This window comes from Nyctibius grandis, chromosome 1 (genome assembly GCF_013368605.1).
Source record: "Nyctibius grandis isolate bNycGra1 chromosome 1, bNycGra1.pri, whole genome shotgun sequence".
NCBI classification, from domain to species: domain Eukaryota; kingdom Metazoa; phylum Chordata; class Aves; order Nyctibiiformes; family Nyctibiidae; genus Nyctibius; species Nyctibius grandis.
In genome coordinates, this window is record NC_090658.1 from 58,286,757 (window position 1) to 58,310,086 (window position 23,330).

Genomic DNA, 23,330 nt, shown 5'->3' on the forward strand with positions numbered 1-23,330 from the left:
ATCAAGGTGAAAAGTTTGTATCTGATCTTGAGCTCTCCTAGAATTCAAGAGTACTTGGACTCTGAGTATGGTTTAATCAATTACTGGGAAAGAGGGGGCAAATGGGGGGATACAGATACTTATCCTAAAAGATTCTTCACGTAAACTTGTGAATTCTGCGATTTGAAGTTTTGATCTGGGATCACTTTTAAATAACACCTTAGTGTCTAATAACAAAAGACCTTCTTAATTTTTACACCAATTTAAATTTACTTTACTGAAGTGATTAATAAGAGTATGAGCTTAGAAATTGCATAGTTTTTCTTTGCACGATTTTTTTTTTGCCAATGGAATAATAATCTTCTATTAAGAGTATCCAATATCTTTAGGTTTGAAGACTAGCCAAGTGTTTCGCGGGCAGTTCCTAGAGAGCACGGTGAGAAACAGACTGCAAGTCCTCTCTGTATGTGGGTGAGCAAGTTACAGCAGTTTCACAACCCAGCACTAAAATATATTATATCTGGGGTACAGCAGGAAAGTCATCATATATTAGCACTAGACTAGCCTTTCTAAATGCAGGAAAAATATACTACATGTAATTCCCATCCTCTAAGAAATTATGGGAATGAGGAATTGAGTTCAGATGGAGGCAAGACAGGCTGCATCCCAGGGCAGCAGGCTACATAAGAAGAAAACCACTTTCATAAACAGCAGCCATGAACTTACTGTCTGCTTTACCTATCTCTAACACGTCTGGGTAGCGGAAGGAAGGAAGAAAAGAGAAGTGTTATCAACCTTTTACACGGGCTGTCCATGCCCAGTAGCGGGAAGAGGGAAAGAGAGACTAGTTCTCTTGCCTCTTGTCAGTGGCTGCAGGGACTTACAGGTCTTGGTCTGCTCAGGCTTGAGCCACAAACCCTTGGGGAACCTTGTCAAGTTTCCCACCTGGCCAAAGGATTATTAAAGGATTTGACCATTCTTTACTTTCCACCTATATGTTTTGAACTTTGAATTTCTTTCTAAAGGTTGAATGTACTCTTGGCACTTAACATCATCACCACAGTTGGGAGTGGGGAAGATCAAAATCATCTGGGGTATTATGTGGAAAGAGAAAGAAGGGATGCTTCTTGGTATGTGAGAAAAGAGGTACAGAGTTCTTGCCTCTGTGAACTACCATCCATTTCTCATTGTTCCCATGCTGTTGCTTAAGCTGAGCAAATACAGACAGTCTGTATAGCTTTGTGCAAAAGAAAAAGGTAAAGGTTAGAGGATCCCCATGCTAAAAGGAATACTAGGTATTCAACTAGCACTTCCCAGGAATTAGTCATCTCTGGCAAACCTGAGTGAGTTCATTCCCAGAAAGTCCAAAGACAGTACATGGCATACTTCGCAGTTGTGGAAGAGAGTACCACAAAGTAGTGAATCACTTATGCATTTGGAAAACTGAATTTTGGCCCTTTGCACACAACAAAGACCTCATTGAGACAACAAAATTCGATTTTACTACACTGCTGTTAAGAAGAAAAGTTGCCTGGCTAAGCATACATTAGGCATTACTTAATCATCACAGAAGAATTTGGGTTAACTAGAGATAATCAATTAGCTTTAAATGTATCACCAGGTCTTTTATTATTTCTTCTTTTTCTTCTATCTTACATTAAAACCCATCTCGGTCTTTATCTGTCTATGCCCTAGTCTTTTCCAGATCAATGATATTAACACTTATCAGTAAATGTAGTACTTATCATGCTGGGTCTGTCGACATTAGGGTCAGTTTACTTGCTAATAAGGTTTGTGTGCAATAGTAAGCTTCTACAGTTGTCAACCATTTGTGAATTACCTGATTGACTGGTTGCACTTATTGCAAAACATGCATTTACGCAAATCACAGATTCAGAGATGCTTCCAACTTTTCAGTCACAATAGGTAAAATCATGTCTGCACTGAAGTCAGTGAGACTTTTGACATGGAATTCCTCAGACTATTCACCTGATTTTTTTTCAGATTCAGATTTTTAGAACCTTTCTGAAAAGATCTGAAGCTCAGTGGTACAGGAAGACAGATTGACAAATCACCCTAATAACTTTGTTACATTAAGGTACAGCTGTCCCCAAACTTTTACTCCTCATTCAATTGTAAAATAAATGATCAGCAAAAAGACACTATCTTTTTCCTTACTGCCAGCAAAACAAGAGGGAGTGCTATAAGAAAAACTGTACCCTTGTTCTATCTTTGAGGAACTTATACCGCTCCTGAAGGTCCTGGAGTTCAAGCTGAGTGACATAATGCTCAGCCATCCCACTTCCTTTCACTTCAATTGTCTCCAACAGGCTGCTGTGACTCAACACCTCTTCACTGAGTAGCTGCAAAAAGGAAAGAGAAGAACACAGATATGAAAGGGCAGCATTAAAAAAGACGACAGATTAATCCTGCAGTTATTCAGCGTTTTTTGTTGATTATAAGGTGATATGGGCTTGTTGCTGGTTTGTTGTAAAGCAAACACACCTTTGCTTTGCTGAGGGCAGCTGTTTTTTCCCTCAGTTCAGCATACTGCCTTTCAGAAGCGTTCATACTCGCTTCTACTTTATCCATCCAGCTGGAAAACTGACGAACATCATCCTGGTAACTTGTCCATTTGGAGAGCGCTCCTTCCAGTTGACTGTAATTTAAAAATACATATTTGTTGTGATAGTGGAGGTTCTCATGCTATTTAAGCAGTGAGATATAGTCATGTACAGTTTTCCAGACTATATTTATAAGAAAGATATATCACAAGCTAAGCAGTCTGAAACAGAGCTGTTAAAACCCTACAGCTTTTAACTAGGAGCTATCTTTGGCTGATAAAGAGAAATTAAGTTTTCCAAACTTGGAATATCAAGGAGGTCTGTAAGTTCTGTAGCTAGCTGACATGTTCTAGCTTTAGTAAATAAAATGCAACTGAAAGCATAAGATCCAAAATCAGAAGTTTTCTGCCCCTTTGCATACATCCAAAAGTTTCTGCATTCTAATGTTTAATTACGTTTGTTGTTTTAAATCGAAGAATTTGCAACTAGTGATGCTTCACTAAAGAAGGCTGCATTTTTCCCCCTTTATTTCTTTATTCTATAACTTTGAGAATCACTATTGGACACTGTAATTACAGTACCTTCTGCGAAATGCTAGCTAGTGGAAAACCAGACAGGATCTTGACAGAGCTAACATTAATGGCCGTGACAAGATCTTCTCATTTCTGAGAACAATTCAAGGCATCAAGCGCAACTCAAAGTAAAATATATAACAAGATTATGAACATGGAATCCACCTTTAAGAGTTTATTGACAGTAAGTGTTAACAAAGCTTAGATCCCTCACAGTTTCCTCCCCTTTTTCTACTTCAAATGAACATGTCACTTAAGTCCTCTAGACCTGCAATGTTAGGCACATGCAGTCATTTTATATGAATTTGGCTCTTGTAATTATAAAACTCTGGGAATGCACTTTTAAAAAATTTTGACAGTGCTTTAGTGCTAAGCATCATTCTGCACCTCATACCCTTTTTACCTCTTGCACTGGATACAAGCAGACAGAAGAGAAGCCCAGCTGTCCTTCAGGGTTTGCAACTGCCGTTCAATCACTGGTACTCCCTCTAGAGAAGTATTTTGCAGAACAGATTCTCCTCTTGTCAGAACCATTTTCATTTGGATTTCTTTTTCTTGTTTCACTGCTAGCAGTCCCTAAAAAGTGAGCAGATATTATTCTACTTTTATCATTAACTGGGCATGAATATACTAACTGGCTTTACTGGAAAATGAGCTGATCAAATTTAGCAGCTTGCACAAACAGTCAATTGGAAGTGGGACAGTGGGGTTCACAGCTGGGTTTCACAAGGAAAAAGTGACTTTCAAAGGATAGGTTTAGGCCATTAAAAAAAAATCTTAGTTGATGGGGAAGTTTTCATGGAATCTGTGCAGGTACTTACAGAGTACCAGAGAAGGTACTGTTGGGTGGAAAAGCTGACATTCCAAAGGGAACATCATTTAGATGGAAAACAGAAGGATTCATTCATAGAGAAAACAAGATGTGATAACAAAGCTCTTCTACAGGGCTGAAATACAGTTCTACAACTCTAGGATCTATTTGCAACACAAAGGTATCAACATATAAACTCAGTAGACTATTAGCAATGTCAGCTAAGAGACTTCAACTCCTTGAGCTGCACAGTTGCAAACTAACAGCTTCTAACACTACACAAAGTCGTGAAAAGCCTGAAAGCATGAACCTGAAAGACTCAATGAACAAAGGCAAAACACAATTTTAATATTTTGCTACAATCTATTGCTTTTTGATGTATCCTTATAATTTTGAGGACTTGTCCATATCTTGGCCATGGCTCAAAATTTGAGACATCAATAATATGAAAAGTATTGTTTTCTGAATACTGCTCTTTAACATCTTTTGTGCAGTGGTATCAATAGATGCTATTTACTTAACTGTAGTCACCATTTTTAAAGCAAACAATTACAGGAAAACCTGTTCTGGATCACCCATATCACTCGTAAGATCTAAGAAATAATATATTAAACTAACAGAAGTGAATATCCTACCTCTTCCATTTAACCTTCAGCAGCCACACAACATCTTTTGAGGTTTTTTAAAGAATATGCATATATGCACTCTTCCATGTCATAAAGGTCCCTATATCCTTCTTAGAGAAAAATTATAATAATGAGCCCTTTCCTCTATAAAAAGAGTTATTTTTGAGTAAATTGAAAATCAGTGTCGGAAAGACAACAGCCGTTACCCTGATATGCAACAACTAACACAAAGTATCCTATATTTGCATTCTTCTTACAGATCTAAAAAGAGCAGGTTTTGGAGTCTGTTTTTTCCATACCTCTAGTTTTAACATCCGGCTGTCCAGAACACTCTTGTCTGCAGTGGGATGACAGTAGGAATCCAGCATGTGAACTGCATCAGCCACCCAGTCCTGGAGGTCTTTGACACTGTGCGAGAATTGCTGGTGCTCTGCTACGACCCTATCCATTCTGGAAACTTTCTCCTGCAATTCATACGGCAATTAGCACCAGCAGCTATTCAAAGGATTGCTTATTCCGCATACTTACTTATGGACTTTAGAATGAGTTTCATAAACTATACTCAGAAATTCTCTTCATACATTGATAATCACAAGTACACTTACTTGAGCATGGAATGAATTTTGCATACACGCACACACAAACGAGTTGTCCAAACATAATATACAAATGAAAATTTCAGAAATGTCTTTTTTTATTTTCTGAATGCAAAGCTTCATCTAATTGTCTCCTCTCATCCAAAGTAGATGAGAGTCTTCTGGTTTCACTTTTTCTTAAGCATCTGGTAAATCACACCTAAGCTCCATTTCAGTGTTGCAACTGAAGATAACTTGTGAAATCTGTCAATGCACAAGACAGATTTAAGCCTGTGAAGCTATGTCAACTGCAGCAACATTACTTTGTTAATACTCAGAAAAGAAAGACCCGTTTTCCTCAATGACTCCCACTGGTATAACCATTCTTCTGAAAAAACACTAACACTCACACGAATCAAAAATTAATGCTCAAGTTACATTGCTAAAAGGCCTGGGGTGAACAGGAATAGAGAGAAGAGTGTATTTCACACGGTGACAGAGAACTAAAGACAAGCCAGTGAAACAGACTTAGGAAGTTACAGGGAGGGATCTTTCTCAAGCGTCCATGGCTATCCAAAGAATTTCAGGATTTCTCTCATAGGCTGTATCACATATATCATATGTAGAGTCCTGCATCTGGGCAAGAACAACCCCATGTACCAGTACAAGGTGGGGACAGACCTGTTGGAGACCAGCGTAGGGGAAAGGGACCTGGGGGTCCTAGTGGACAGCAGGATGACCATGAGCCAGCAGTGTGCCCTTGTGGCCAAGAAGGCCAATGGCATCCTGGGGTGTATTAGAAGGGGTGTGGTCAGCAGGTCGAGAGAGGTTCTCCTCCCCCTCTACTCTGCCCTGGTGAGGCCGCATCTGGAATATTGTGTCCAGTTCTGGGCACCTCCGTTCAAGAAGGACAGGGAACTGCTAGAGAGAGTCCAGCGCAGAGCCACAAAGATGATTAAGGGGGTGGAACATCTCCCTTATGAGGAGAGGCTGAGGGAGCTGGGTCTCTTTAGCTTAGAGAAGAGGAGACTGAGGGGGGACCTCATTAATGTTTATAAATATGTAAAGGGCAAGTGTCATGAGGATGGAGCCAGGCTCTTCTCAGTGACATCCCTTGACAGGACGAGGGGAAATGGGTGCAAGCTGGAACACAGGAGGTTCCACATAAATATGAGGAAAAACTTCTTTACAGTGAGGGTGACCGAACACTGGAACAGGCTGCCCAGAGAGGTTGTGGAGTCTCCTTCTCTGGAGACATTCAAAACCCACCTGGAGGTGTTCCTGTGTGACATGATCTAGGTAATCCTGCTCTGGCAGAGGGATTGGACTAGATGATCTTTCGAGGTCCCTTCCAGTCCCTAACATTCTGTGATTCTGTGATATCCTCTGCCTCAGATTCCTTCTTCTCACCCTGACATCTGCAAGTTCTTGCCACATAAGCCAATGTTAGTAACTCATGCACCTTTCCCTTTCTCATTTTGCGGTCATTAAAATTTATTATGGCCATGTATACAATCATTTTCATTAAGTCATACAGCTCTAGATATGCTTTATAATGTTTAAATTAAATATATGTTTAAATAACAAACTAGCAATTGCCCAAACACAAATACTTTCTGAATTGAATTGTTATTCCATAACACACTTCCTATATCCTTGATTATTCTCATTATTGTAGTAACTACAAGCCTAATTTAATATCAAGCCTCCTTCATGACTGGAACTTTGTGAAAAATAACAGTCCTAATATGAAGACCTTCTTAGCTGTCTACACAATAGAGATAGTAGAACTATTAAATGGTGAAGTGTGTCAAGCACCACTCAGCAAAACAAACTTAAGTTAAACTCTCAGTTCTTAGCCTGATGCTTTAGAATTTGGCCTTTGCCTCCCCTTGAACCTTCAAAAGCAGCCTAAGAGGTAATTTTTTTTAGAAGACAAATCTATTAGTTTTAGACGAAGATGCTGACAATGCAAATAATTAATCATCACTACAGGGTACAATGAAGTAAAAACTTTTCTGTACTGTGTATTTTCTAAAAATAAATAACTCCCCTAAGTTTTGAAAAATACTTCTTTCAATTGCCACTTATTAAAAAAAAAAAGTCTTACATGCTTGAAACAATCAAAATCAAACCTGATTATTGTATAACCAGGTGGGGGTTTACTTTTTACTCAAAACACATTTAAAAAAAATTTTAAAAAAAATCACAATTCCATTTTGTTGACAGTCCATGGAATATCCAGGACCTTACTTCCCACTCTTTAAACCCAGTGAAAGACAAGATAGCCCAGACATACTACAGAGCAGACAAGCAAAACAACTGCAGTGTTTCCCATTTCAGTCTTTCTTTTTCCCCACATACATCAAACGAACTGCTTAAAAGCACGTACACTGAGTGCATTACCTTTGTCAGATTGCTTAGAGCAAGATATTGAGAAGACAACTGAGACACTCTGCGCATAAACCTTTTGCTGACAGCTTGCTCTTCCCACAGCTGCTGAGCTTTCTCTTTTAGCCTGTTGAGCTGATGCTCGTGGCAGCTTATTTCCTCAAGGACAGACTGTAAAGCACAAGCACGTTAATATTAAGAGTGGGTGCAAGAAAGCAGGAAATAGAGAAGCATGAAGGCTCCATGAAAAATAGAAGTGACATACGGCAAGCTTGCTGAGAAAGGCACACCACACGGCTACAGAAATGAAGCAGCATGTCATAAGAAATGTGGAGATGCAAAACCTGATGGAACAGGATGATCAACAGCAATCCTTAAAACCACTTTTCATCTTATTTAGACGTCAGGATGCTAGAATGATTAAGCTTTTGGAAGGAATCAGTGAGGCCGGGAGGATGTGACAGGAAAGTCTGGCTATGTTAAAAAGACTTATAAGAAGTCACCTGCAACTTTTGCTGTTCTCTCCTCTTAGAAGGAAGATCATGGAGACGACTTCTACTTCCTTGTACCATCCTCTCAGTTGTGGTCAGCCACTCTTGCAGAGGCTCAGCAGTTGCTTCAAAGTCCTTCATCTGGATCTTTAAGTTCTAGGAAGACATGCACAATTTTATCAACAGTCCCACTGCACTGGGCATAACTGTAATGCACAGCACACAGATCAAGCGCACAAAAAGGATATACAATTGCAGCCAAACACTACACAATTCTTCAAAAGAAAAGTCTGAGCGCACCTCTTCAATAGGCAAAATAGAGGCAACAATGTAGGATATATCCACACAGCTGAGGGGAAGCTGAAGCAAATTTCCTCTGAACTGAAAGCTTTACAGATCTTATGAGCTTTGACTCAGTGTAAGTCTAACTCACACAGCTAAGGCAGTCTGAAGAAAGGCTAATTTTGGATATGAGTTACCTAACATCTGACTGCAGTCATTCACACTGACCCCTCCTTAAACTGGCTGCTGCTATTCCTAGGTGAGGTATGACTGAGTTCAACCCAATACTGGGGATCATTTCTGATTATATTCTTTTTTAGTGTAAAATTTTGGTTATAAAAACACGTGCATAAAAACATATGTAGGCATTCCTTCAGTGCTTGCATATTTTTCTTGTAAGCTTATTCTTCATGTTTAAAACAAAAAAAAAAAGAGCATCTGAAATAATTCACATGGAATAGAACCTGAAAAGCATAGTTCCTGTGCCCTAGTTATTTCCTGTCCCCCCCCCCCCCCCCCCGATTTACTTTTGGTTTTAGCTATAGCCTTATCACTTAAATTAAACATCAGAATGAACAACTAAGCCTATGAAACTAAAAAGTGCTTGGCTCAAAAAGATTAACCTCTAAGGACATCTTTCCATGGCAACCCTGAGACAAAGAAAGGTAAGCCCTTGCTACCTGAGAATTGTTTTTGAAATGTATTAAATGTATTTTAAAGGACTTTTAAGGATTTTAAAGTGGTAAAGGACTCTGGGGCCCAGGTAGTCTTCTCATCGATCCTTGCACTCAAAGGGAAGGGGACTAAAAGGGACAGTCATATTAGGGAAATCAACACATGGCTACAGGACTGGTGCCACAGACAGGGGTTTGGCTACTTAGACCACGGGACTCGTTTTGAGAAACCCGGTCTTCTGGCAGCCAGCAGGGTCCATCTATCAGAGAGGGGGAAGATCATCTTGGGTCATAGGCTAGCCAAGCTGGTAAAAAGGGCTTTAAACTAGATTTGCCGGGGGAGGGGAACCCCAGTCCATCCCAATTCAGCCAGTCTGATGCCAGGGCCAGTAATAGGTGCCCAGAGACTGGAGAAGGATGGCAGGTCGGCAGGAGAGTGCCAGAAGAGCTACGGATAGGAATTTCAGGCCGCAAGGCAGCTTTGTACTGAAATGCCTCTATACAAACGCACGGAGCATAGGGAACAAACAAGAGGAGCTAGAGACGTGCACATACCTGCAAGGCTATGACCTTATTGGCATCACAGAGACATGGTGGGATGACTCTGATGACTGGAGCATTGGAATGGAGGGATACAGGCTTTTTAGGAAGGACAGGCAGGGGAGACGAGGAGGGGGTGTTGCGCTCTATGATCAGTTTGAGTGCATGGAGTTCTGTCTGGGGATGGAGGAGGAGCTGACGGAAAGCTTATGGGTCAGGATTAAAGGGCTGGCAGGGATGGGAGACATTATAGTGGGCGTCTGCTACAGGCCACCTGACCAGGAAGACCAAGCGGATGAGGCCCTCCACAGACAGACAGATGCAGCTGCACGTTCACAGGCCCTGGTCCTCATGGGGGACTTCAACCACCCTGACATCTGTTGGAAGGACAACACAGCTGGGCACAAGCAATCCAGGAGGTTCCTGGAATGCGTGGATGACAACTTCCTTCTCCAAGTGATAGAGGAGCCGATGAGGAGAGGTGCCATGCTGGACCTTGTTCTCACCAACAAGGAGGGGCTGGTGGGGGACATGAAGCTCAAGGGCAGCCTTGGCTGCAGCGACCATGAAATGGTAGAGTTCAAGATCCACAGAGCAGCAAGGAGGGTGCGCAGCCAGCTCACCACCCTGGATTTCAGGAGAGTAGACTTTGACCTCTTCAGGGACCTGCTTGGGAAAGTCCCTTGGGATAAAGCCCTGGAGGGAAGAAGGGCCCAAGAAAGCTGGTTAGTATTCAAGGACCACCTCCTCCAGGCTCAGGAGCGACGCATCCTGACAAAGAGGAAGGCAGGCAAAAACACCAGGAGGCCTGCATGGATGAACAAGGAGCTTCTGGATAAACTCAGGCACAAGAAGGAAGCCTACAGAGGGTGGAAGCAAGGGCAGGTAGCCTGGGAGGAACACAGGGAAATTGTCTGAGAAGCCAGGGACCAGGTTAGGAAAGCTAAAGCCCTGATAGAATTAAATCTGGCCAGGGATGTCAAGGACAACAAAAAATGCTTCTGTAGGTATGTCAGTGACAAAGGAAAGACTAGGGAAAATGTGGGCCCTCTCCGGAAGGAAACGGGAGACCTGGTTACCCAAGATATGGAGAAGGCTGAGGTACTCAACGACTTTTTTGCCTCAGTCTTCACCGGCAAGAGCTCTAGCCTCACCACCCAAGTTGCAGAAGGCAGAGGCAGGGACTGGAAGGATAAAGAACCGCCCACTGTAGGAGAGTCAGGTTCGAGACCATCTAAGGAACCTGAAGGTGCACAAGTCCATGGGACCTGATGAGATGCATCCACGGGTCCTGAGGGAACTGGCAGATGAAGTTGCTAAGCCACTATCCATCATTTTTGAGAAGTCGTGGCAGTCTAGGGAAGTTCCTGCTGACTGGAAAGGGGGAAACATAACCCTCATCTTCAAGAAGGGGAAAAGGGAAGACCTGGGGAACTACAGGCCAGTCAGCCTCACCTCTGTGCCTGGCAAGATCATGGAGCAGATCCTCTTGGAAACTATACTGAGGCACACGGAAATCAAGGAGGTGATTGGTGACAGCCAACATGGCTTCACCGAGGGCAAATCATGTCTGACAAATTTGGTGGCCTTCTATGATGGGGTTACAGCACTGGTGAATAGGGGAATAGCAACTGACGTCATCTACCTGGATTTGTGCAAAGCATTTGACACTGTCCCACACGACATCCTTGTCTCTAAATTGAAGAGACATGGACTTGACAGATGGACCACTCGGTGGATGAAGAATTGGCTGGATGGTCGCACTCAAAGAGTTGTGGTCAATGGCTCAATGTCCAAGTGGACACCAGCGACAAGTGGCGTTCCTCAGGGGTCGGTACTGGGACTGGTCCTGTTTAACATCTTTGTTGGCGACGTGGACAGTGGGATTGAGTGCGCCCTCAGCAAGTTTGCCGATGACACCGAGCTGTGCGGTGTGGTTGACACGCTGGAGGGAAGGGATGCCATCCAGAGGGACCTTGACAGGCTTGAGAGGTGGGCCTGTGCAAACCGCATGAAGTTCAACAAGGCCAAGTGTAAGATCCTGCATGTGGGTCGGGGCAATCCCAAGCATAAATACAGGCTGGGTGGAGAATGGATCCAGAGCAACCCTGAGGAGAAGGACTTGGGGGTGATGGTTGACGAGAAGCTCAACATGAGCCGGCAGTGCGTGCTTGCAGCCCAGAAGGCCAACCACCTACTGGGCTGCATCAAAAGAAGCGTCGCCAGCAGGTCGAGAGAGGTGATTCTGCCCCTTTACTCCGCTCTCGTGAGACCCCACCTGGAGTACTGCGTTCAGCTCTGGGGCCCCCAACATAAGAAGGACATGGAGCTGTTGGAGCAAGTCCAGAGGAGGACCATGAAGATGATGAGAGGGCTGGAGCACCTCTCCTATGAAGACAGGCTGAGAGAGTTGGGACTCTTCAGCCTGGAGAAGAGAAGGCTCCAGGGAGACCTCATAGCAGCCTTCCAGTACCTGAAGGGGGCCTACAGGAAAGCGGGAGAGGGGCTTTTTACAAGGACAAGTAGTGACAGGACGAGCGGGAATGGTTTTAAACTGAAAGAGGGTAGATTTAGATTAGATATTAGGATGAAATTCTTTACTGTGAGGGTGGTGAGACACTGGAACAGGTTGCCCAGAGAGGTTGTGGCTGCCCCCTCCCTGGCAGTGTTTAAGGCCAGGTTGGACGAGGCTTTGAGCAACCTGGTCTAGAGGAAAGGTGTCCCTGCCTGTGGCGGGGGGGTTGGAACTAGATAATCTTTAAGGTCCCTTCCAACCCAAACCATTCTATGATTCTATTTAAACTTTTTCTCAGCTGGCTAGGCAGCATTGGTTTGAAACAGGAATGCCTAGGAACTTCAATTCTCCTGTGCTATGCAGGACATTCCAGCTAAGACCTTTTGACCTTAAAACCTATGATCTTAAAAGATATTATGTTTTTAAGATATTCACCTTCTGTGCTGGTTGAATTATGAGTTCTGAACAGAGAAAGGCACCGGAGTTTATTTAAAAAGTTGCTCAAATAAATCATTACATTTGTCCAGTTTGCAGTAAGAGAGACAACACCTACCCACTGTACTGGGACTATTCAATCAGTAACAGTGTCAGAAATCTGTACTAAAAACAGTTCTTAAAAGAGAAAATGTGTTGTAGTAATCCAGTACATTTGATGAGATTCATGTTAATGAATTTGAGCAACTGCTGTCTTTGCTAACTTCTGTTACTCTGAACAACACACTTCTGCATGACGCACACCACTTAAAGTGGAACCAGGTTGTAAGGATATTAGTAAACAAAAGTAAAATGTAAGCGGAATGAGACTTCTTGAAAACAGCTATTTATTAGTTCTGTCATATCATAAACACTTACAGCTATATACGAAATTTAAACTGTGCTGTTTGAAACAAAAAGCAAAGAGGAAATTCAGACCCAGTCTTTCCCCACTGTGACTGGCTCAATACCTCCAATGCAGATTCCTTCTGGTGGAGGGTGGTGATAAATTTTTTCCAATCTTCTTTAGCGGTAGCAGATTTGTCCCAGATAACTTTAGCCTTCTCCTTTGGTAAAATAGAGCACAGCAGTTCTCCTTTGGATGCTACCAGGTTTAGTTTTTGTTGCCCATTCTCACTTTCCAATAATAACTCCTAAAAATAGTAATAAAAGAAGCTAATTGGTGAACTTTGGGTTCCAGTAAAGGTCAATGGCAAGCTCCTAGAAAACTTAACAGGGATAATAGTTTACTGTTTCTGCTTGTTAACATGCTAACTCATCTTTCAGTACATGCCATTTTAATATTGTTCGTATTTATGGGATTTAGCTACTTAATTTTACTACTTAACCCAGAAGTGCCATGCATCTAAATAATGTCTATTTTAAGACTCTAGAATACCTGTATGTTCTGCGTTTCATGAGACAATTACTGGTCATTTAGTTGGGTATTATAGTTCTTTAAATCTCCATGGTACAGAAAGTGGTAGCAGTTTCATTTCAGGGAACCAGTATCCTGGCACAGGTAACAGCAGGAGCCAGGGCCCACTCTGAGGGACACACAAGACTAAAAGCCTTGCCCACAGGCGACAGCCATACTGGACTTCCAACGAGCGTGTATGGGTGTGGGCCAATGCTTAGACCCCGAGCATTGTCTAAACTGTGTGATCTATCCTGCTGCATCCTTAATTTACCTTCCCTATCTGAAAGTATTTTTCTTCACAGAAATCTTGCACAATGCTGGTGTGCAAGAAGTGTATGGAAAAATGTATGTGCAAGAATTATACAGAAATGTAAGGAAACAGACAGATTTTTAAATTTCAATGTACTGGAATAATGTTCTTAGAACTTGTAATTATCAAAAGACTTTGTGGCATTTAGGACTCAAAGGAATTCAGCAGTCTTAAATACCAATATTTTAAACTGTTACTATCATGACTATGTGATACACAAATAGTTTCATATCCATAATCATAAAGTTACATCCACATTCAGAAGCAACAGACTTGATACAAAAATTACTAAGTCTGATTCTGTGTTACACTGGAGGTCTTAGTAGAGAATGCAAAGGGTCTTCAGCTTTGAGATTCTTGGTTCAAGTTCCGGCCATGTTAAAATCAAAGATATAATTGCCTTGTGACTTAATGATGTCAAATGTGTCAACAGACCGAACATTAACTTTTAACAAAAATAAAATTTTAAGTTTATACAGGTTACCAAGACATCTCTAGAAGTCCTAAAGCAGTTACTGCATGTCAAAAAAAGTTTATTTCATCTAAAGCAGCTTTCAGGGGGGAGGAGAACAAAGTAAGGTCTTATGCTATGTAGGGGCTGCAGTGATAAAGAAAAAAAAAAATCTCACCACTGCTGAAAAAAAACCCCACCCTTCTAAAACTCTTCTGTTTAATGTCAAAAACTACTAGGACTTTTTCATCTGATATTTCCTCTAAACATATTCTCATTTTGGGGTAGTCAAAGATTTGATATATTAATACGATATTGTTTATGCTTTTAAGTAAAATATTTAAGCAAGGGAAAGTGAATTTACCAAAAGGAGAAGAAAGTGATTTGGGTTTTGGTATTTTCTGAGAAACTGATATGAATTTCTTCTGTTATACTATCTAACTGAAGGTTTAACAGTCTCATGATGTAATTTTCATTTTGCTATTTTCAGTTAAAATTACAGTTATATTCTATTGATAAAAGTGTTTCTTTCACTTGCTTTATTAAAATACACTTTCCGGCATTCCTATCCACAGAGTTGTTTGGGCTTGTTTTAGCTTTAAGTAAAAAATATACTTTTTAAATGCCTGCTCTCACTGCGAACATTTTAATGCCCTGTTCTTGCCCTTTAAGGGCTCTACCTTCATACATGAGGAAAACTATCTACGTAACTTTGAAATAATTCCAGGTACTAAGTCGTGATTCTGATATCATTGTGATTTTACAGTACTCTCCTATTATAAAAACATATTTTTTTCCTATTGTAAAAAAGAAACAAACAAGGAAAACTATGAGAGACAATGACTATATACAAACAATTAAACTAAACAAATTAGATCAAAAAGAAAAAAAAAGTGTTCTTGCAATTAGTCACCTTTAGTGTTGACAATTACACATTAAAAAGAAACAGTAATTAACCAAACAATTAAATCTGAGCTTTGTATGAAACTGATTGGTTCTCCCTTAGACTAATATTTTACTGCTATAGAGTTACCTGTATTTTCTGCAGACTTGCTGAAGCTTCACTGATATTTTGAGGCACATCAAAGCATTTGGCGGTGGTGACTTTTGCATTGACCAACCACTGCTGGAAGTCCCTGAAAGCTGTCCGAAATCTTTGCTGCAAGATCTGCTCTTTGCTTTGACATCCTTTTGAAGCTTGCAGGCAGAGGCTGGATTTATCACATCAGGGAAACAGAAGAGAGCGAGAGAGGGAGGAAAGGCAGGACTCTGTTAGGTGACAATGCTATTACTTAGTTCTCTGAAATACAAGGTTAGGTTAGGTTAACCTGGATTCCTCCTACCAACTTTAAGCATTTAACTGAGGCACCAGGATATCCATTAGAAGCTTACAGTTCCTTAAATGTAAAGCATGTAAATTGGGATATAACTGTCACTGATATAGTGACACACATACAAGTGTTTTCAGAGAATGACTCAGTGCACCTAAGCATGAACAGTTTCTGCAAGCCCCTTTCTCTCTCTAGGGACAGGACGTGGAACTACAGTGATTACAGTTCTAACTTCTGTGGCTCAGTTAATTTCGTAACATTAGAAGGGATCAGTCTGGGACATCACACCCTTCTTCTGTGGCTACAGAAGCCAAAAGCTATAACCCTCTGCAAGAGACAACAGAATCTTGCATCTGAAACTCAGGTGTCATACTCCCAAGAAAATCAGCTACGGTGACTTGAGAGAAAGAAAGAAAATGCTAGCTCCCTTGTTTCAGGGAGTTATTCATGATTACCTAGCCATGATACCGGCTAGTCAAAGTAGAGTAAACTGAAGGACAAAATTAAGAAAAAGGTCTTAAATAGCTGGTATAGCTTGTTCCTCCTTCAGACAAATAAGCTACAGTGCTACCTCACAGTTTCTTACAAGGATTCCTCACGTAGCAGGTCAGGTGTGGATACACATTAGTTTCAGCTGAGTTCAGAGGCATAGCCTGGTTTTTAGAAAAAAACTCCAAATTGCTACTTTTTACAACCTCTTTTGACAACATAATCAAAATAATGATTCTAATCATTGTACACCTCTGTTTCTAATTCTAAAATTCTAATTAATGGTTCCCTAAAAGACAGCTCACACACCCCCACCCACACATGGGATTGATTAACTATAAACAAGATGAATGTGTACCTGTTATACTCCTTAATCAACCCTGAAACTTTTGAAGAATGAGTACTCAAATCTCTGGAAAATCTACAAAGATCATTTAACTGTGTTTTGATCTCATCTGTCATATGTTCAGACTTTTTCAGAGCATCCAAAGTTTCCTGTTAAAGCAAAACAATATTGGTTAGTAAATTTTAAAAAAAATCTTTTAAATCAAAATTTATCAGAATTTAAATTCAACTTCATTTATGATCTATGCACATTCACTTTCAAGAGTATTTTAGCAGTCAAATTTACAGAAGCTTCTTTGAAATTATTTGGTCTAGAGACCAAATTTCTGGAAGCCTCAACTTCCTCAGCTCAAAACGTTCTCAAAGAACAGTTTAAGACAGAAATTTCATTTGAATAAATGAGCTATGGTATTGTCAGATAGCTGTATACATACAGAAGGACATACAAATAGGGAATAGCAAATAATATGTTTATATAAATATAATTAGCCCGTTGGCTTGAGTTTAGCATGTTCAATAAAAACTGTTTTGAGCTGTATCCAAAAAATTAATTTACGCACAAAGCTTTTAACAAGTTCAACTCTTTCTCAGAGCGCTTCATAATGTAAAAGTACAGCTGCTCACAGTCCTGTGAGACTAAATGGGTTACTGCATGTCATTGCTGCACTGGAAAGACTCTTGCTATGGAGACCGCTAAGCCAACAAAAAAAACCACTTTTGTTGGCCTAGTTTACGTCACTGGGAGAGGTGTGATAACCACTCCAACAAAAACAGTCCCTGCTGACGTCCACAGTATCTCCACTGCAGAATCCTGCCAGCTACTCCAGCATAATGAGCAGTGCAGACTTGGCTTCTTGTCTCACTAGAAACTAAATTCTTCAGGCATTCCTCTTAAACTAACAAGGACAAAAGACAATCTTCTAGCTAGTTACATTCACCATGGCAGAGGTTCTGCAGCGCAAGCAGGCCAGAGTGTTTGGCATGTACAGATTAGTTTGGCTAATTCTGGAAGACATGTCCAATATAAACTTCAGAAACAGATCATATGAAAGTGAAGATAGATTTGAATGGGGACATGGAAGTGGGACAAGGAAGTCCCCAAATCACATTTCTGAATATATTAAAAAGGACGACTGAAAATATACATAATAAACAGTTTGTAATAATCTATCAGCACAAAACTGAATGTTCAGGAAAGGTAAAAATGATGTGCATGAAAATATATGCAGAAGGTTTTCAAAATACCACAATCTGGCATTAACAGAGATAAAAATGCTCACTGAGTAGATTTTTCACTGTAAGTATTAACTAACTCTGCAATAAACAGATAACCCTTTATGTAAATCTAAAAGTAAAAAGAAATATCAGCAAGGGTCTAGCAAGCCAATCAACAGACTTGCTTCGTACCCCTCTTCCTGAAAGAGTCTACAGAGCTGTGAAATGAATTTTTTCGAGATCTATATCATGCATTTCTGAGACAAGTAAAAAAAAAATAAGATATATATTGCCTCTTTGTAGTACCTGAACTGCCAGGAAGGAAAAACACAACAATCCATTTTGAGAAAAATAAAACTACAAGCATGCATTGGCTATAGCAATGGTTTAGACCAAAATAACAGCTTGATTATATTGACATTACTGAAATCTGTTTGTATTTATAGATCACAGGGAAGCCCTGTAAAATTAAGTCCAGAGACATTTCAGATGTATTATATATATGAACTTTCGTGTGTTCTTGTGAGTATGAAAAAATATTTTGCTACAGCAGATTTTTCAGGACTCCTCTGATTTACATTATTCATGCTCATATTAGAGACTTTATCTGCTTTGAGTCACTCAAACACCAGCAATTTGTTCAACCATAATTAAAAGATACTTGAAATAGTCACACTGCCAGTTTGGTTCGATGCCATATAAAGTAGCATTTTAATTAAGTAGTTATGTAATAGCAATGATGCTTAGAAAAAAATGTAAACTAACTACTTTTTTGTTTATCTTACTTTATGTTAAACTACACACAAAACTTTTTTTGAAAGCATCAGGAATAACAACACAATGGCTGTTACTTAAACACAGGATGTGTTAAATTGTGTAGGGCAGGAATCACCATAATGAAATACGAACAGCTTTTTTTTTTTTTGGTAAAGAAAACATGTCCTAAAAGTAGCATAGGGTTAGAATTGTCTGTTTTCAATGAAATTTTTCAGTTTCAAATAACCTACCTCAATAACTACTAAAGATTATTCTGATGACATACAGCCTTAGGCATACCTATTAACAAACAAGAACATTAACTTGCAAAACAGGGTACATTTAACTATGGTATATTTCCATACAGAAACACAGCTAGCACTATTGCAGCCACCTGGATTTAATTTTGAATCTGAAAATTACCAAAATAATTTGCTGAATTCCAAGTGCAAGATCTGTTGCTCTTATGTTGCACATACCTATAAGGAATGGAGCTTAAGTATAACAGAACGAGCTTGCTAATTCTGAGAATTAGGAAATGCATTTTTAATTCATGGCCTTGGCTTACATGGCAACAGAATCACTGTGAGACAATGGAATGGAAACTGCAGTGCCGTTTTACGTTCACGATAGGACCTATCCCTGAGGTCCAGAAATGGAAGGATTACTGTCACATTTCCTCTAACTATAAATAAAATTACATAGTAGGGCTGTGCATAGTCTTGAGATTCCTCATTAGCCAAAGTTTACAGCTGTCTAATTAAATAAAGTGTTGTTACGTAGAACTGCAGTACATACACAGTATATATACTACTAATAAAAGTTATATCCTTTGAATGTACTCCATTTATAAATAAAAAAATGTCTGGTAATTGTTGCTGTATTTTGAAGACAATTCCACATCTTCCTTTCCTTTTAAAAAACATATAAATATGGAAGACTTTGCATTTTTGTACCCTTACTTGCTCCAATGTCATGTCAGCTTTGTTACTCCTACAGATACGTACTGGCACTCAAGCAAGCAGGTTCCATAAATCTGTGTCAGAGAATTCTGTGAAAGGGGAAGTCACAGAAATAACTTGGCACAGACATAGGAGGAGGAGATTTATAATCTAGTTCAAAAGAGAAGGTGTTCTGAGGTTCTTTGAATATTTCTTCAGAAAGCAGGTATCACACTCCTCTCTTCCTTTACTGAAACTGCTTTATTGCGTAACTACCCTGAAAGGGAAATACGTCGTCTTTTCTCAACATCTGTGATTCACAGTAGTCAAGATACATACGAACATATATCTTGATTGTTGTGAATATATATATAAATAAAATATGTGTGCGATACATACACGTGGAACTTCTTGCTAGAAGACAATCACGAGCAGAAACAACCTCTCTATTTCTCTAAATTCCACAGCAAAGCAATTAGCACGTATAACCGGTTTCCAGTACAACTTCTTTAAATATTGGACAAGATCTCAACACGCATAGTGTGAAGGATATTTCAAGAAATGGAAAGTATAAGCTCAATACACTCCTGACAAATTTTAAGTAAGAAATGGCTCCAGCTGCCACTTGGCTTTTAGGAAATGCTTCACATTTCCCTGATCAAGTGCTACTCTGGTTTGAAACACTGAGCAACTTGGAAGAGAAGCTGAGAGCTGGTGTGCTAGCTCCTTCGCTTTCTGAGAGGCAAACCCTGTTTTTAACATCTAAGATCCAGGCAGCATTTGCTAAGCCTTGTACAGCAGAGGCAAGGAGAGAAACGCCTTCTGTGAACACTGCTACAGTTATAGTTACAAAAAAAAAAGTTAGAAAGTCGGGATTTCATAGAAATGTTTTCACAAATACATTTTATTATTTTCTACTTGACAGTCTCGCTTGGCAGAAGTTTTTCGGCCCCCAGTAACCGCACATTTACAATCGAAAAACTGCTAGGAAAAGAGATGTGACCTTACCTTCTCCTTGTGCCAGCTTTCCACGACCTCGTCGGCGTCCGTGTGCCGGCTGTCGAGGGGTGCCAGGCTCCGGGACCAGGCGGCCAGCAGCCCGCCGAACCGCTGCACGGCCTCCTCCAGCTGCGCCACCCGTGCCGCGAACTCCTGCTCCGAGAGGGCCATCTGGCTCACCACGTCGCGCAGGCTGCGCTGGCTGCGGCAGGCGCTCTCTTCCCACTGCTCCCAGTCCGAGCGCAGGGGCCCGCATCTCGGCGGCCAGCAGCTGGCACCCGCCGGCAGCCGTGCTGCGCTTCGCGGCCGAGCCAGCGTCTCCACTCGGCCCAGGCGGCCCGCGCCGACCTGGCGGGACTCCACCAGCTCCTGCAAGGCGACATCGCCATGGTTACTCCGCAGCGCTGCCACCGCCACCGCCGAGAACGAGGGGGGGGGGCCGCCCAAGAGCGGGGCGGGCAGCGGGGCGGGTGCGGGCCCGCACCGAGCGGCGGCGGCGGAGCCTGGAGGGCCGGCGGGCTGCGAGCGGGCGGCAGCGCAGTCGGGGGACGGATGGAAATGAAACTCCGTGAGGAGAGTGTGCGGGCTTCGTACGTTGGATTAAAGAGTGATTCTGAAACTTTCACTGGCTCAGGGGAGAAGGAACTTTTTTTCGATACTGGAAATATTCTTGAGGTTAAGATGCGGCAAACTAACTTTGTTGTGATCTTTTACATAAGAAACGCTGGTATGTAGCTGCTCACCGCAGTTTTAAAAACACAACCGTGCTGCTCAGAAAGAGCATTTTACAGCCTACCCGTGATCTGTGAGGTGCCATAATTGGTTGCACATGTCTTTTTTTCTTTTTTTTTTTTTTTTCAGAAGTGAATTCTTTCTACAGTGTCCTATTTCAGTCTCACACATGCTACAAGGGAATTTTGGGAGTTTTCAGCTTAAGAAGCTGGAGGATATAAATATCATCCCAAACACTGCATGCCAAGAGTAATGTTATTTATTCTCTTGTTAGTCCTTATGAGCTAGAAACTACTATCTGCTCCCTTCCCCATTTTATAGATGGGGAGTTTGAGCACAAAGGAGACTGAAAACTATTCAAGAGTGTACAACAAATCTGTAATTTGATCTCGGGTATCCTGAATCTTCATCTAATACTCTGTTCACTGGCCTGCTCTCCCACGTTTAGGAGCAGAATAAAACATTGCTAGCATGAACATAAACATCAGGCACGAGCAAAACATGCAGTTGCTTTCATGTTGCATTCAGGAATATGTAACTTGCTTAGGCACTCAAATGCCTAGGAATGGACGTCAGGGTAAGGAGGACAGTATACACAGGGAGGCAACTCATACATTTCCACCATGTTTGGGGAGAACAATCCTTGCACTGCTTTATGCATCTCCATTCCATGCAAATTGGGAAAGCTGCTTTCTGACTTTGATTCAGACAACTCTGCTCATGGAGAAAGCATATTTGGGGATGAGGACAGAGCATTATTCATTAATCAGCTTAGTCACATTCTTATGTGATGCCACTGGGCTTCCGCTCTTGCAAATTGTTTCCATGTGTGCTGTGGCTAACTCAGGTCTGCTTGTACTATTACTCCATCAGTTTAATACAGGAAGGGAGGTGAAAACAAAACATAGTTTAGAAAGCTTGTTTTCAGCTCACTGAAATGTAATCACCATTTCAAATACACAAAGAGCAAGATCCCACAACTTTTTGGCTCTGGCCTATCTTAGAGCATCTGAACTGCAGATGAAATCATGAAAGCTAACAGCTTACATTGATTTTGGCCAGCTTTTTCTGTATGGTTGATGTATCTCCAGATGCATCTGACCAGCGGTGCAGCTCTTCCTTTGCAGAATGGAGCCAGTCTGTGAATTCATGCACAGCATCAAGATATAGCAAATGATCCTTCACAATATCTTCTGCTTTCCTCATTTTCTCCTATCATTCAGATGAAAAAAAGACGACCATTAAAGTGCTTAAATACTGTCCTGGCTTTAAGCATGTAGTGGTACAGAGTGCTGGTCTGACTCTATAGTATCCATTTGAATGCTGAATAGAGCACAGCTTATACCAGCAGAACACAGTGCTACACTGCACAAGGTTTGGTTTAGGTTGATCTGGACAGGCAATTTCTGCTGGAGCAAAAGATGATGAAGCCTTCTGAAATTTATGCAAAAATGTACTTTAACGCATCCTTTAACACCAAATGTATCGTTTAATAGATGTCAAAGCTGCTGCTGTGCAACTCTGGCACTCTTTTACCAAGATCCCCTGGAGAGCGTCTTACAGATCACCCATGAATCCTCCCAGTGAGCAGCATGCTGCTAGAAACGCAGCTCTTATTTAGAAGCACCAAGTCTCTCTAAATGCTAAGCAGAGTCAGAGAGATGTCCCATACAAAGACCACAAAGGAGGACTTCTGCTGTCCAAAAGCACAAAAAGTTCTTATGGTGCTGAGTCCCATTTTAATCACCAGATCAGAAGTGGTGGCTGCCCCTGGCCACCTGCCTTGCAGCCCTGGAGGACACTTCCCCTGACATAGATGTATGACAGCTTCATGGCTCCATCTTAACTTTTTAATGTAAGCTGAAATTTGGGCCAGCTTACCTTACTATGAAAAGGTGAAACAGTGTACTGGTCTAGATTTGCCTTTGGTCTGAGTAGATTTGTTCTTATATTCTTGTGAGCTAACACTCAGGAATGTTATCAAAACTAACCAAAAGTGAACTGAGCTAATCAATAGCTTTTTACTCCTGTGTTGATACTCTAATCTAGATCTAAGCATCCTTAAACCAGCTTCAAACTTCCACCACTTATGAAGTAAACTCTACTTATTTTGAATTTTGAACAACTCAACATTCAACTAATGCTTTTAAAAATGAAGTTAGATTAATAAGCCCTACTCTTCCCTCTGAAAATAATCATCATAATTTCTCAGAATGTCAGACCAACTAGACAATGGATGATTACTACCTAAACAAAGATGACCTAAAGTAAATCCTCAAAGTTTTTACATCTTAATGCATTTTATGCAACAACAAAGTAAGAAAATGTCCATTTGTGCCTAAGTCTAA

The 23,330-nt window shown here is 41.0% G+C and overlaps 1 protein-coding gene across 1 annotated transcript in view; it reads right to left on the minus strand.

Annotated features, from left to right (window-relative positions):
- The window catches only part of LOC137660879 (nesprin-1-like), a 233,977-nt gene that overhangs the window by 124,811 nt on the left and 85,836 nt on the right, over positions 1–23,330 (minus strand). The window contains 13 exon segments of the mRNA XM_068396056.1: positions 2,199–2,342; positions 2,485–2,638; positions 3,519–3,691; positions 4,852–5,016; positions 7,534–7,689; positions 8,022–8,165; positions 12,965–13,147; positions 15,208–15,385; positions 16,353–16,489; positions 20,260–20,496; positions 20,498–20,559; positions 20,562–20,619; positions 22,030–22,194. Of these exon segments, the coding sequence (XP_068252157.1) occupies positions 2,199–2,342; positions 2,485–2,638; positions 3,519–3,691; positions 4,852–5,016; positions 7,534–7,689; positions 8,022–8,165; positions 12,965–13,147; positions 15,208–15,385; positions 16,353–16,489; positions 20,260–20,496; positions 20,498–20,559; positions 20,562–20,619; positions 22,030–22,194 (1,956 nt within the window).